This window comes from Scyliorhinus torazame, chromosome 21 (genome assembly GCF_047496885.1).
Source record: "Scyliorhinus torazame isolate Kashiwa2021f chromosome 21, sScyTor2.1, whole genome shotgun sequence".
NCBI classification, from domain to species: domain Eukaryota; kingdom Metazoa; phylum Chordata; class Chondrichthyes; order Carcharhiniformes; family Scyliorhinidae; genus Scyliorhinus; species Scyliorhinus torazame.
Window position 1 is genome coordinate 48,310,165 of NC_092727.1, and position 13,912 is coordinate 48,324,076.

The 13,912-nt window shown below is 55.2% G+C and overlaps 1 protein-coding gene across 1 annotated transcript in view; it reads left to right on the forward strand.

Moving 5' to 3' along the window:
• The first annotated feature begins 1,446 nt into the window (after positions 1–1,446).
• Positions 1,447–13,912, forward strand: part of stt3a (STT3 oligosaccharyltransferase complex catalytic subunit A) — a 91,807-nt gene continuing 79,341 nt past the window's right edge. Inside the window, exons 1-2 of the mRNA XM_072486765.1 lie at positions 1,447–1,574; positions 10,381–10,504. Coding sequence (XP_072342866.1) covers positions 10,417–10,504 — 88 coding nt within the window. The 5' untranslated portion in view covers positions 1,447–1,574; positions 10,381–10,416. The remainder of the gene's footprint in view (positions 1,575–10,380; positions 10,505–13,912) is intronic.

The window sequence follows — 13,912 nt, forward strand, 5'->3', positions numbered from 1 at the left end:
TTCTTGAGATATATGCAGGTGAGGGCGTTTACTAGACAACAGGTGAGGGAATTTCCGTTGCTCTCGACACAGGGGATACAGGACAGGGTGCTTTCAGGGGTGTGGGTCGGAGAGGGGCAAGGTGTCAGAGATTTACAGAGAGATGAGAGAAGAGGGGGAGGAGTCGGTGGGCGAACTAAAGGGAAAGTGGAAGAAGAATTAGGGGAGGAGATAGAGGAGGGTATGTGGGCTGATGCCCTAAGCAGGGTAAACTCCTCTTCCTCATGTGCCAGGCTTAGCCTGATTCAATTTAAGGTGCTACATAGAGCACACATAACGGGGGCAAGATTGAGCAGGTTCTTTGGAGTGGAGGACAAATGTGGGAGGTGTGGCGGGAGCCCGGCAAACCACGCACATATGTTTTGGGCGTGCCCGGCACTGGAAGGGTATTGGAAGGGAGTGACGGGAGTGATTTCGCAGGTGGTGAAGGCCCGGGTCAAACCAAGCTGGGGGTTAGCTCTATTTGGAGTTGCGGAAGAGCCGGGAGTGCAGGAGGCGAAAGAGGCCGATGTCGTGGCCTTTGCGTCCCTAGTAGCCCGGCGCAGGATCCTACTCATGTGGAAAGAGGCGAAACCCCCCCGGACTGGAGGCCTGGGTAAATGATATGGCGGGGTTTATTAAACTGGAGCAGATAAAGTTTGCCCTGAGAGGATCGGCTCAAGGGTTTCACCAGGAGGTAGCAGCCATTTCTCGACTACCTAGGGGAACGTTAGAGGGGAGACAGATGACCAGCAGCAGCAGCCCAGGGGAAGGGGGGGGGGGGGGGGGGGGTGAAGGGTTTAGTTTAGTTTAGGTCAATAGATAATGGGATTTTGTAACTTGTGTATTTTTAAAAATTTCTGCTTTATTATTGTTTCGTTTGTTTTGTAAGAGGGAAAAATGTTGTTTAGAAATTTTTTTTCAATAAAATATATATTTTTTAAAAGCATGTTCTCAGTCCAATTCAACAATGGCAAATCATAGTGGACTCAATGACTGAGCCAAACAACCTTTCCCCGCCCCAATTTTTAATACTTTTATGTCTGAAGAAAAGAAAATGATTGTTTTCAGGGTTCCACACAGCACCGTCTTGGAGAGCGATCCTCAATTCCGGAAGACTCCAGGTGAATCCTGGAGGGTTGGTAAGTTTACCTATTGCTATTCTCTTTCCTCGATATGTCCAGAAGTCTCTGTTGCGCCCTCAGGCACTGCACCTGAGCCTTTGATTGACAGGTGCCCTGCTTGAACCCTCCTCGATCCCATCAGGCAGTGCTGTCCACAGCCCCTCTTGCCTGATCGGAGACTCCTCAGTGCCGGGGAGTGGACGCGGCTAGTGCGCGTTCCCGCGGGAATGACACGTCCGCTTTGCGCGCTCAACCGAGCTTGATGCCGGAAACGGCGGCCGGTGACTGACAGCTGGAGGGGCCAATCAGCAGGCGGGGCTCGGGAGCTCGAGTCCCCCAGTGGCTGAGGGGAGGCCGCTTCCGCTCTCAGGGTAGGTTTCGCAGACGTGTGCTCGGAGGTGGCTTTCGGATGGAGTGAGCGCCCTTCCTCAGGTAAAGTGCGGCGGAGAGGAGAGGGCGTCCGGGGCAGACACTCCTTCACCAGGCCCTCTTAACTGCTCTCTCCCCCCCCGCCCTTTGCTCGCGTTCTCTCTCCCCCCCCCCTTGCCCGCTCGCTTCCCCCTTGCCCGCTCTCTTCCCCCTTGCCCGCTCTCTTCCCCCTTGCCCGCTCTCTTCCCCCTTGCCCGCTCTCTTCCCCCTTGCCCGCTCTCTTCCCCCCCTTGCCCGCTCTCTTCCCCCTTGCCCGCTCTCTTCCCCCTTGCCCGCTCTCTTCCCCCTTGCCCGCTCTCTTCCCCTTGCCCGCTCTCTTCCCCCTTGCCCGCTCTCTTCCCCCTTGCCCGCTCTCTTCCCCCTTGCCCGCTCTCTTCCCCCTTGCCCGCTCTCTTCCCCCTTGCCCGCTCTCTTCCCCCTCGCCCCTCTTCCCCCTTGCCCGCTCTCTTCCCCCCTTGCCCGCTCTCTTCCCCCCTTGCCCGCTCTCTTCCCCCTTGCCCGCTCTCTTCCCCCTTGCCCGCTCTCTTCCCCCTTGCCCGCTCTCTTCCCCCTTGCCCGCTCTCTTCCCCCTTGCCCGCTCTCTTCCCCCTTGCCCGCTCTCTTCCCCCTTGCCCGCTCTCTTCCCCCTTGCCCGCTCTCTTCCCCCTTGCCCGCTCTCTTCCCCCTTGCCCGCTCTCTTCCCCCTTGCCCGCTCTCTTCCCCTTGCCCGCTCTCTTCCCCCTTGCCCGCTCTCTTCCCCCTTGCCCGCTCTCTTCCCCCTTGCCCGCTCTCTTCCCCCTTGCCCGCTCTCTTCCCCCTTGCCCGCTCTCTTCCCCCTTGCCCGCTCTCTTCCCCCTTGCCCGCTCTCTTCCCCCTTGCCCGCTCTCTTCCCCCTTGCCCGCTCGCTTCCCCCTTGCCCGCTCGCTTCCCCCTTGCCCGCTCGCTTCCCCCTTGCCCGCTCGCTTCCCCCTTGCCCGCTCGCTTCCCCCTTGCCCGCTCGCTTCCCCCTTGCCCGCTCGCTTCCCCCTTGCCCGCTCGCTTCCCCCTTGCCCGCTCGCTTCCCCCTTGCCCGCTCGCTTCCCCCTTGCCCGCTCGCTTCCCCCTTGCCCGCTCGCTTCCCCCTTGCCCGCTCGCTTCCCCCTTGCCCGCTCGCTTCCCCCTTGCCCGCTCGCTTCCCCCTTGCCCGCTCGCTTCCCCCTTGCCCGCTCGCTTCCCCCTTGCCCGCTCGCTTCCCCCCTTGCCCGCTCGCTTCCCCCTTGCCCGCTCGCTTCCCCCTTGCCCGCTCGCTTCCCCCTTGCCCGCTCGCTTCCCCCTTGCCCGCTCGCTTCCCCCTTGCCCGCTCGCTTCCCCCTTGCCCGCTCGCTTCCCCCTTGCCCGCTCGCTTCCCCCTTGCCCGCTCGCTTCCCCCTTGCCCGCTCGCTTCCCCCTTGCCCGCTCGCTTCCCCCTTGCCCGCTCGCTTCCCCCTTGCCCGCTCGCTTCCCCCTTGCCCGCTCTCTTCCCCCTTGCCCGCTCTCTTCCCCTTGCCCGCTCTCTTCCCCCTTGCCCGCTCTCTTCCCCCTTGCCCGCTCTCTTCCCCCCTTGCCCGCTCTCTTCCCCCTTGCCCGCTCTCTTCCCCCTTGCCCGCTCTCTTCCCCCTTGCCCGCTCTCTTCCCCCTTGCCCGCTCTCTTCCCCCTTGCCCGCTCTCTTCCCCCTTGCCCGCTCTCTTCCCCCTTGCCCGCTCTCTTCCCCCTTGCCCGCTCTCTTCCCCTTGCCCGCTCTCTTCCCCCTTGCCCGCTCTCTTCCCCCTTGCCCGCTCTCTTCCCTTGCCGCTCTCTTCCCCTTGCCCGCTCTCTTCCCCCTTGCCCGCTCTCTTCCCCCTTGCCCGCTCTCTTCCCCCTTGCCCGCTCTCTTCCCCCTTGCCCGCTCTCTTCCCCCTTGCCCGCTCTCTTCCCCCTTGCCCGCTCTCTTCCCCTTGCCCGCTCTCTTCCCCCTTGCCCGCTCTCTTCCCCCTTGCCCGCTCTCTTCCCCCTTGCCCGCTCTCTTCCCCCTTGCCCGCTCTCTTCCCCCTTGCCCGCTCTCTTCCCCCTTGCCCGCTCTCTTCCCCCTTGCCCGCTCTCTTCCCCCTTGCCCGCTCTCTTCCCCCTTGCCCGCTCTCTTCCCCCTTGCCCGCTCTCTTCCCCCTTGCCCGCTCTCTTCCCCCTTGCCCGCTCTCTTCCCCCTTGCCCGCTCTCTTCCCCCTTGCCCGCTCTCTTCCCCCTTGCCCGCTCTCTTCCCCCTTGCCCGCTCTCTTCCCCCTTGCCCGCTCTCTTCCCCCTTGCCCGCTCTCTTCCCCCTTGCCCGCTCTCTTCCCCCTTGCCCGCTCTCTTCCCCCTTGCCCGCTCTCTTCCCCCTTGCCCGCTCTCTTCCCCCTTGCCCGCTCGCTTCCCCCTTGCCCGCTCGCTTCCCCCTTGCCCGCTCGCTTCCCCCTTGCCCGCTCGCTTCCCCCTTGCCCGCTCGCTTCCCCCTTGCCCGCTCGCTTCCCCCTTGCCCGCTCGCTTCCCCCTTGCCCGCTCGCTTCCCTCCGCTCGCTTCCCCGCTCGCTTCCCCGCTCGCTTCCCCGCTCGCTTCCCCGCTCGCTTGCCCCGCTCGCTTGCCCGCTCGCTTGCCCGCTCGCTTGCCGCTTGCCCGCTCGCTTGCCCGCTCGCTTGCCCGCTCTCTTCCCCCTTGCCCGCTCTCTTCCCCCTTGCCCGCTCTCTTCCCCCTTGCCCGCTCTCTTCCCCCTTGCCCGCTCTCTTCCCCCTTGCCCGCTCTCTTCCCCCTTGCCCGCTCTCTTCCCCCTTGCCCGCTCTCTTCCCCCTTGCCCGCTCTCTTCCCCCTTGCCCGCTCTCTTCCCCCTTGCCCGCTCTCTTCCCCCTTGCCCGCTCTCTTCCCCCTTGCCCGCTCTCTTCCCCCTTGCCCGCTCTCTTCCCCCTTGCCCGCTCTCTTCCCCCTTGCCCGCTCGCTTCCCCCTTGCCCGCTCGCTTCCCCCTTGCCCGCTCGCTTCCCCCTTGCCCGCTCGCTTCCCCCTTGCCCGCTCGCTTCCCCCTTGCCCGCTCGCTTCCCCCTTGCCCGCTCGCTTCCCCCTTGCCCGCTCGCTTCCCCCTTGCCCGCTCGCTTCCCCCTTGCCCGCTCGCTTCCCCCTTGCCCGCTCGCTTCCCCCTTGCCCGCTCGCTTCCCCCTTGCCCGCTCGCTTCCCCCTTGCCCGCTCGCTTCCCCCTTGCCCGCTCGCTTCCCCCTTGCCCGCTCGCTTCCCCCTTGCCCGCTCGCTTCCCCCTTGCCCGCTCGCTTCCCCCTTGCCCGCTCGCTTCCCCCTTGCCCGCTCGCTTCCCCCTTGCCCGCTCGCTTCCCCCTTGCCCGCTCGCTTCCCCCTTGCCCGCTCGCTTCCCCCTTGCCCGCTCGCTTCCCCCTTGCCCGCTCGCTTCCCCCTTGCCCGCTCGCTTCCCCCCTTGCCCGCTCGCTTCCCCCTTGCCCGCTCGCTTCCCCCTTGCCCGCTCGCTTCCCCCTTGCCCGCTCGCTTCCCCCTTGCCCCCGCTCGCTTCCCCCTTGCCCGCTCGCTTCCCCCTTGCCCGCTCGCTTCCCCCTTGCCCGCTCGCTTCCCCCTTGCCCGCTCGCTTCCCCCTTGCCCGCTCGCTTCCCCCTTGCCCGCTCGCTTCCCCCTTGCCCGCTCGCTTCCCCCTTGCCCGCTCGCTTCCCCCTTGCCCGCTCGCTTCCCCCTTGCCCGCTCGCTTCCCCCTTGCCCGCTCGCTTCCCCCTTGCCCGCTCGCTTCCCCCTTGCCCGCTCGCTTCCCCCTTGCCCGCTCGCTTCCCCCTTGCCCGCTCGCTTCCCCCTTGCCCGCTCGCTTCCCCCTTGCCCGCTCGCTTCCCCCTTGCCCGCTCGCTTCCCCCTTGCCCGCTCGCTTCCCCCTTGCCCGCTCGCTTCCCCCTTGCCCGCTCGCTTCCCCCTTGCCCGCTCGCTTCCCCCTTGCCCGCTCGCTTGCCCGCTCGCTTGCCCGCTCGCTTGCCCGCTCGCTTCCCCGCTCGCTTCCCCCTCGCCCGCTCGCTTCCCCCTCGCCCGCTCTCTTCCCCCTCGCCCGCTCTCTTCCCCCTCGCCCGCTCTCTTCCCCCTCGCCCGCTCTCTTCCCCCTCGCCCGCTCTCTTCCCCCTCGCCCGCTCTCTTCCCCCTCGCCCGCTCTCTTCCCCCTCGCCCGCTCTCTTCCCCCTCGCCCGCTCTCTTCCCCCTCGCCCGCTCTCTTCCCCCTCGCCCGCTCTCTTCCCCCTCGCCCGCTCTCTTCCCCCTCGCCCGCTCTCTTCCCCCTCGCCCGCTCTCTTCCCCCTCGCCCGCTCTCTTCCCCCTCGCCCGCTCTCTTCCCCCTCGCCCGCTCTCTTCTCCCTCGCCCGCTCTCTTCCCCCTCGCCCGCTCTCTTCCCCCTCGCCCGCTCTCTTCCCCCTCGCCCGCTCTCTTCCCCCTCGCCCGCTCTCTTCCCCCTCGCCCGCTCTCTTCCCCCTCGCCCGCTCTCTTCCCCCTCGCCCGCTCTCTTCCCCCTCGCCCGCTCTCTTCCCCCTCGCCCGCTCTCTTCCCCCTCGCCCGCTCTCTTCCCCCTCGCCCGCTCTCTTCCCCCTCGCCCGCTCTCTTCCCCCTCGCCCGCTCTCTTCCCCCTCGCCCGCTCTCTTCCCCCTCGCCCGCTCTCTTCCCCCTCGCCCGCTCTCTTCCCCCTCGCCCGCTCTCTTCCCCCTCGCCCGCTCTCTTCCCCCTCGCCCGCTCTCTTCCCCCTCGCCCGCTCTCTTCCCCCTCGCCCGCTCTCTTCCCCCTCGCCCGCTCTCTTCCCCCTCGCCCGCTCTCTTCCCCCTCGCCCGCTCTCTTCCCCCCTCGCCCGCTCTCTTCCCCCTCGCCCGCTCTCTTCCCCCTCGCCCGCTCTCTTCCCCCTCGCCCGCTCTCTTCCCCCTCGCCCGCTCTCTTCCCCCTCGCCCGCTCTCTTCCCCCTCGCCCGCTCTCTTCCCCCTCGCCCGCTCTCTTCCCCCTCGCCCGCTCTCTTCCCCCTCGCCCGCTCTCTTCCCCCTCGCCCGCTCTCTTCCCCCTCGCCCGCTCTCTTCCCCCTCGCCCGCTCTCTTCCCCCTCGCCCGCTCTCTTCCCCCTCGCCCGCTCTCTTCCCCCTCGCCCGCTCTCTTCCCCCTCGCCCGCTCTCTTCCCCCTCGCCCGCTCTCTTCCCCCTCGCCCGCTCTCCCCCCCCCTCGCCCGCTCTCTTCTCCCCCCCCCTCGCCCGCTCTCTTCTCCCCCCCCTCGCCCGCTCTCTTCTCCCCCCCCTCGCCCGCTCTCTTCCCCCCCCCTCGCCCGCTTTTTCCCCCACCCCCCTCCCCCCCTCTCTCTCTCCCCCCCCTCGCCCGCTCTCTATCCCCCCCCCCTCGCCCGCTCTCTCCCCTCACTCTTAATTGAAGCTTGTGGGTTCAAACCCCACTCCAATGGGTGGATGTTTCACTCCAACTTGAGTACAAATTCAGGCTGACTCTGCACTGCAATACCGAGAAAGAACCTACCATCTTAGAGACGCTGTCTTAGATGAAAAGTTATACAAAGACTGTTTGCCAGATCAGGGAGGTTATGATGAAGCTGAATAAAATGCTCAGTAGGTCACAGCTGGAATAGTGTGTGCAGTTCTGGAATCCACATTATAGGAAGGATGTGATTAATGGGTGCGGAGAAGATTTACCAGGATGTTGCCTGGGCTGGAGCATTTCAGCTATAAAGAGAGGCTGGCGAGGTTGGTGTTTTCCATTGAGAGAGAAGGCTGAGGGGGAATATGTTTCAGGTGTACAAAATTGAGAGACATAGGGGAGATAAGAAGAAACTTTTCCCCTTAGATGGGTCAACAACCAGGGGGGCATAGATTTAAGATGAAGTTCAGGAGATTAGAGGGGATTTGAGGCAAAAAGTTTTCACCCAGAGGGTGGTGGGAATCTGGAACTATTGAAAGGCTGGTAGAGGCGGAAACCCTCGCAACATTTAAGAAGCATTTAGATGAGCACTTGAAACACCATAGCATACACGGCTACGGACCAAGTGCTGGAAAATGGGATTAGAATAAATAGGTGCTTGATGACCGGGGAAGACGGTATAGGCCAAAGACCTCTTTCTATGCCTTAAAACTCTGACTCTGGGTAGAATTAAAAGATCCTGTGGCACTTAAAAGAAGAGCAAGGAAATTGTCCACCATTCCTGATTTGTCCTCCAACACCACTAAAACAGATTATCCAGCCTTCACAGCTCCTCGCTGTTTATGGGAGCTTGCCATGCACAAAGTGACTACTCATTAAAGCTGTGAAGATACCTAAAAAGCACTTCTTGGCTATAAACCATTTTGAGATATTCTTGACGTCATGAGAAGTGCCATATAATTGCAAGTCTCTTCCTAACCTTTAGGCATTGTACACTGAGCAGGGAATGAGCTGTGGGGAGGGGGGAAACCAGTAAAATCTCTCTCATTTGGGTGCTTTTTCCCCAGAACAGTTGACAAACATTACTAGTTATTCAGGACTCTACCTATTTTTTAAAAAGTAATCCGGAGTGCTGGCAGTCGTGGATCTTTGGACTTTATCTTTATATCAAGTCCCAGAATTCTTAGTAAGAAATAAATCCTGATCAAAACTTGTTTGGAAACATTAGTCCATTATGGCTGATCATTGCCTTCTGGAGGACATGTGGCAATGGGCAAGAGATACTGGCCATTCCAGTGACACTCATTCCGTGAACAGTTTTTACAAAAAGGATGTTGACCTGCTCGGTATTTGTTGCAGAAATATGTTGGATAATTTCACTTTCTCTTCTGCAATTTTTTAAATAACCACACTTCATGCGTTTCTCCTTATTATCCCATCTTTAGTGTTCGGACTAGTCCACCCAATGCAATTCCTGTCGATTTTCCCTTGACTGGTTAACAAACAGTCTTGACACATGCAAAAGTGCTAATTGCAAGCAGCTTGGTTTTTTTTTGTCTTTTGTATGTTCTGTTTCTTCTAACATATTGTTCAAGAAACGTATCCAATAAAAATTTCAAGAAATTACTTGAATTATCAAAACATGCAAGCCTTCAAACTTTGGATTTTTTTTTGATATGTGGTGACAGTAGAACAGGAAAATAGAATGGTCATTCTGCATCGACAAAGTTACAAGACAGCATTGAGATGAACAAATCTTGTTGGTAGATTCAGAGGGGAATGTTAGAATAAGTTTCACCTTTGCTTTGAATCGTGCCATTGGATTATTATGTCCAGCTCAGCAAGCGTATAAAACCTCACTCTTGTCTCATTTGAAGGATCTCCAACAACACTGCTTTTCCTCAGGAGTGGACGAGTCATCCTCATTTAGTTCAAGAAGAGCGGGCTAGAATATTTTGTCTTTTGGTTCATTCCAGGGATGTGTGGCGTCGATATCCAGCCCAACATTTATTAGCCATCCCTAATTGCACTTGAGAAGGTGGTGGTGAGACACCGCCTTGAACCGTTTGCAGTTCATGTGATGTCGGAACACCCGCACTGCTGTTAGAGTGGGAGTTCCAGGATTTTGATCAGTGACAGTGAAGGAATAATGGCTCTATAATATAGTTCCAAGTCAGGAGGGGAACCTGGTGGTGGTGTTTCTGTGCCTGATGCCTTTATTCTAGTTGGTAGAGGTCCGGGTTTGAAAAGTGATGTTGAAGGAGCCTTTTCCAGTTGCTTAAGTGCATCTTGTATATGGTACACTCTGCTGCTGTGGTGAACTGGTGGTGGAGGGAGTGAATGTTTAAGTGATGGATGGTTCCCCATCAAATATGCTACTTTGTTCTGAATGTTGTTGAGCTTCTTGAGTGGTGTTGGGGAGCATTCCATCACACTCCTGACTTTTGCCTTGTAAATGACAGTCAGACTTCAAAGACATCTACAAAGTATTCATTGCTATATGACATTGGCTGAGGTTACCTGGCTGCTTATCACCTTGGCTGAAAGCCGAAACCTTGATGTATTTTTAGTCTTTGCTCGGGTGGACAGAAATTGAAAAATATAATGCAGATAAGCTGATGCATGTTCGTTCACCTTGCAAGCAATATCTTCGAATGGAATGTCTTGACTTCACTCTGAACTAATCTACACTTCGAATGTGAAATGGAATCCTCAGAGAATTGGTAGTTTTTTTTTTTGTTCCTTGATCTTTACACTACGAGGTTTGTTGTCCATCACTGGAAGTGTTCAGTCCTGACTTGTGAAAATCTCAGCATGGCCTATTGGCATCAAACCTGGATGTCAGTTCATGTGAGTAATTCCTGTTACACGTGAGAAAAAACAAACCTTTTCTAGTTATTTGCATCATACACATTTTGAGTTAAATTGAAGAAATAGAGGACAGCTGCAGTGGCTTAACGGACTTCCCATCTCTGGAAATACGGACTATTTCTCTCCCGGGTAAGAGATGGGCAATGCCACAGTGAAAGAAGGCAGTCTTGTAGAAATGAATTTGTGCATCAGCAATATTTCGACGCGTATCTGAACTTTTAACACCGGTTAGGATTCTCGGTTCAGAGGCCATAGACTGTGATTGGAGTGGGAAATGGAAATCTCTGTGCTGCAGTAGCACAGGCTACTAGGTTTAAGAGAAGATTGAGAACAATGGAGGGAGCTTTACTGAGTCTGCCCTCCTTCATGGGGGTGCCCCAAGTGAGCGTATTCCTTCAGCTTGTTCAACCTGGGGGGAAATCAGAAATCCACACAAAGAAAATGTCTTATCCCTCTAATACCTGATGTAATTTTGATCATGGTGTATTTCTTGCTAGCCTTGAATAACTCTGGTGCTTGTATAATTATTACAATTATATTCTATATTCCAGGTTAATGGTTTGTCAGCTGCAAACACCAGGCCAAAGATGACGAAGTTGGGATTCCTGCGGTTGTCCTATGAGAAACAGGACACCCTGCTGAAGCTGCTCATTCTGTCCATGGCAGCAGTGCTCTGTAAGTTTTGAATGGGGCTTAGCTTATTATATCGTAAGGCTAAAAGCACAACTTGTACCCCTACAGTTTAGTATCCATCCCTGTTAAATCCTCTCCGACTGTCCATCATTCCTCAGACCTAGAAGCTGTGAAAAATATGTCTCCCCATCTTTCCTTCTTTTAAAATCCAAGCTTGTTTCCACTTCTTTCCTGGCTTTTCCTCCTCTCCCTGTGGCTTTAAGTGGTCTTGGAATCATAGATAATTTACAACACAGAGGCCGTTTGGCCCATTGTGTTTCTGCCAACTGATAAACAAGCCACCCAGTCTAATCTCAATTTCCAGTATTTGGCCTGCAACCCTACAGGTTACAGCAGTTGAGCTACATACCCCAACGCCTTTTAAATGAGTTGAGGGTTTCTACCTCCTGAGTTTCAAACCTCCACAACCTTCTGGGTGAAAAACATTTTGCTCACCTCCCCTCTTATCTTTCTACCAATCTCTTTAAATCTATGCCCCTAGTCACTGACCTCTCAACTAATGTATCCATCCACTCTATTCGGGCCCCTCACAATTTTGACCCTTCAGCTTGCTCTGCTCCAAGGAGAATAACCCCTACCTATCAATCTTTCCTCATAGCTGTGATTTTCCAGTCCTGGCAACATCCTTATAAATATCCTCTGTACCTTCTCTAGTGCAATTACATCTTTTCTGTAATGGTGTGGTCAGAAATGGACACCCCTCTCATGGGCAGCACAGTGGGTAGCACTGTTGCTTCACAGCTCCAGAGTCCCAGGTTCGATTCACAGCTTGGGTCACTGTCTGTGTGGAGTCTGCACCTTCTCCCTGTGTCTGCGCGGGTTTCCTCACACAAGTCCCGAAAGACGTGTTGTTAAGTGAATTGGATATTCTGAATTCTCCCGTGTACTCGAACAGGAATGTGTCAACTTGGGGCTTTTCACAATAACTTCATTGCAGTGTTAATGTGAGCGTACTTGTGACAATAAAGATTATTTTCAAAATAGTTGTGGCCTAACTAATGATTTCTACAATTCCAGCATAATCTCCCTGCTCTTTTATTCTATACCTCGGCTAATAATTGAAATGATTCCGGATACCGCCTTATGCACCTTAACAACCTGTCCAGCAATCTTTCAGGATCTGTGGGCATTCATTCCAAGGTTCCGCACTCCCTCTGCACCTCCCAGTATTCTCCCATTTATTGTGTTTTCCTTTGCCTTGTTTGACCTCCCCTTATGCATCACCTCACGCTTGGTTGAATTCCATTTGCCATTTCCTGCACACCTGACTAGTCCATTGATATATAACTGCAGTCTACAGCTATGCTCCTCATTATCTGCCACGCAGCCAATTTTTGTGTCATTTGCAAACTTCTTGGTCATGCACCCCACTCACCTCCTTAATATATACCACAAAAAGCAGGGGGCCTAATACTGAGCCCTGCGGAACCCCAGCCTTCCAGTCGCAAAAACACCCATCAGCAATTACCCTTTGTTTGCTGCCACTGAGCTAATTTTGGAATCAGGGGAATGTAACAAGCTGGGTACATGGGCTTCTATTTTCTTTAACTGGTCTGTTATGTGCACCCTGTCAAAAGCCTTGCTAAAATCCATAAACCATATTAACTGCCCTGCCTTCATCAATCCTCCTTCCATCAACTTAGTCAGACACTATCTTCCCTTAAATTCATACTGACTATTGTTGATTAATCCATGCATTTCTAAGTGACAGCTTATCCTGGTTCTCAGAATCGATTCCAATAATTTATCCACTATTGAGGTTAGACTGACTGCTTTGTAATTATTTGGTCTTACATACATTTACATAGAATTTACAGTACAGAATTTACAGTGCAGAAAGAGGCCAATCGGCCCATCGAGTCTGCACCGGCTCTTGGAAAGAGCACCCTACCCAAGGTCAACACCATCCACCCTATCCCCGTAACCCAGTAACCCCACCCAACACTAAGGGCAATTTTGGACACTAAGGGCAATTTATCATGGCCAATCCACCTAACCTGCACATCTTTGGACTGTGGGAGGAAACCGGAGCACCCGGAGGAAACCCACGCACACACGGGGAGGATGTGCAGACTCCGCACAGACAGTGACCCAAGCCGGAATCGAACCTGGGACCCTGGAGCTGTGAAGCAATTGTGCTATCCACAATGCTACCGTGCTGCCCTGTCATTTCCTTTTTAAGCAAAGGTATGATGTTAGTAGACCACCAATCTTCCGGCACCACATCTGTATCCAGTGATGGTTGTAAAGAGATGGTCACACCTGCACTATTTCCACCCTGGCGGCTTTTATCAGCCTGGGGACCATTTCACCTGGCCCTGGTTATTTATCTACTTTTATCTACTTTCAAAGATGCTCATCCCATTAATACTTCCCATCTCCTTATGCTTATTACATTCAACACTTCACACTCCTCCTTAACTGCAGTATGTGCATCATTCTCCACTTTTGTGAAGACATCATTAGGAACCATATCAATGGGGCGGCACGTGGCGCAGTGATTAGCACTGGGACTATGCCGCTGAGGACTCTGGTTCGAATCCCAGCCCTGGGTCACCGTGTGGCATTTGCGCACTCTCCCCATGTCTGCATGGGTTTCACCACCACAACCCAAAGATGTGCAGGTTAAGTGGATTGGCCGCTAAATTGCCCCTTAATTGAAAAAAAATAATTGGGCAATCTAAATTTTTTTTTTTAAGGAATCATATCAATATCTTCCACCTCGACATGTAGGTTACCTATTTGGTCTTCTATGAGCCTAACTTTTCCTTTGTTACCCTCTTGCTCTTAAATGTATTGCTAAAACATCTAGTTTTCCTGGATTTTACTTGCCAATATTCTTTTCATGCCCTCCCTTTTCTTTCCTTATTTCACCCCTCCACTTTCTATACTCATCGGCTTTCAGCCGTATTGAGTTCTCCGTGTCTGACATAAGCTTTTTGTTTTTGACCTTATCTCACCTTGTAAGCCCCTTGACATCCGGAGCTCTGGATTTGGCCATCCCAGCCGGTTTTCTTTGTGGGAACATGTTTACTCTATTTTGTCACTATGGGCCTGGCCCTTTTCCAATGGCTCTGGAATTTCTACAGTAAAATCTTTTGTTAAATGTAATCTGTGTATGACTTTACTGAAAAGATTCTTATAATTTTCATGCAGGTTTCTGCGAGTGTAATTTCACTACATGTTTGCCTTGATATAAAACTTTACCAGTTTTGTACTGACTCTAAGCTTGTCCTGTATATTGGGTGTTCAAGGTGCTACCTGACTCAAAAAGAGGCAGGAGTGGGATTCTTCATCCTGTGAAAGTTTGCTCTGCATTGCTTCGGTTTCGGGTTGAACTCCGGATTTAGGCTATGTGCGACCTAAAGCTGCAAGTATCAGCAAGGAGTG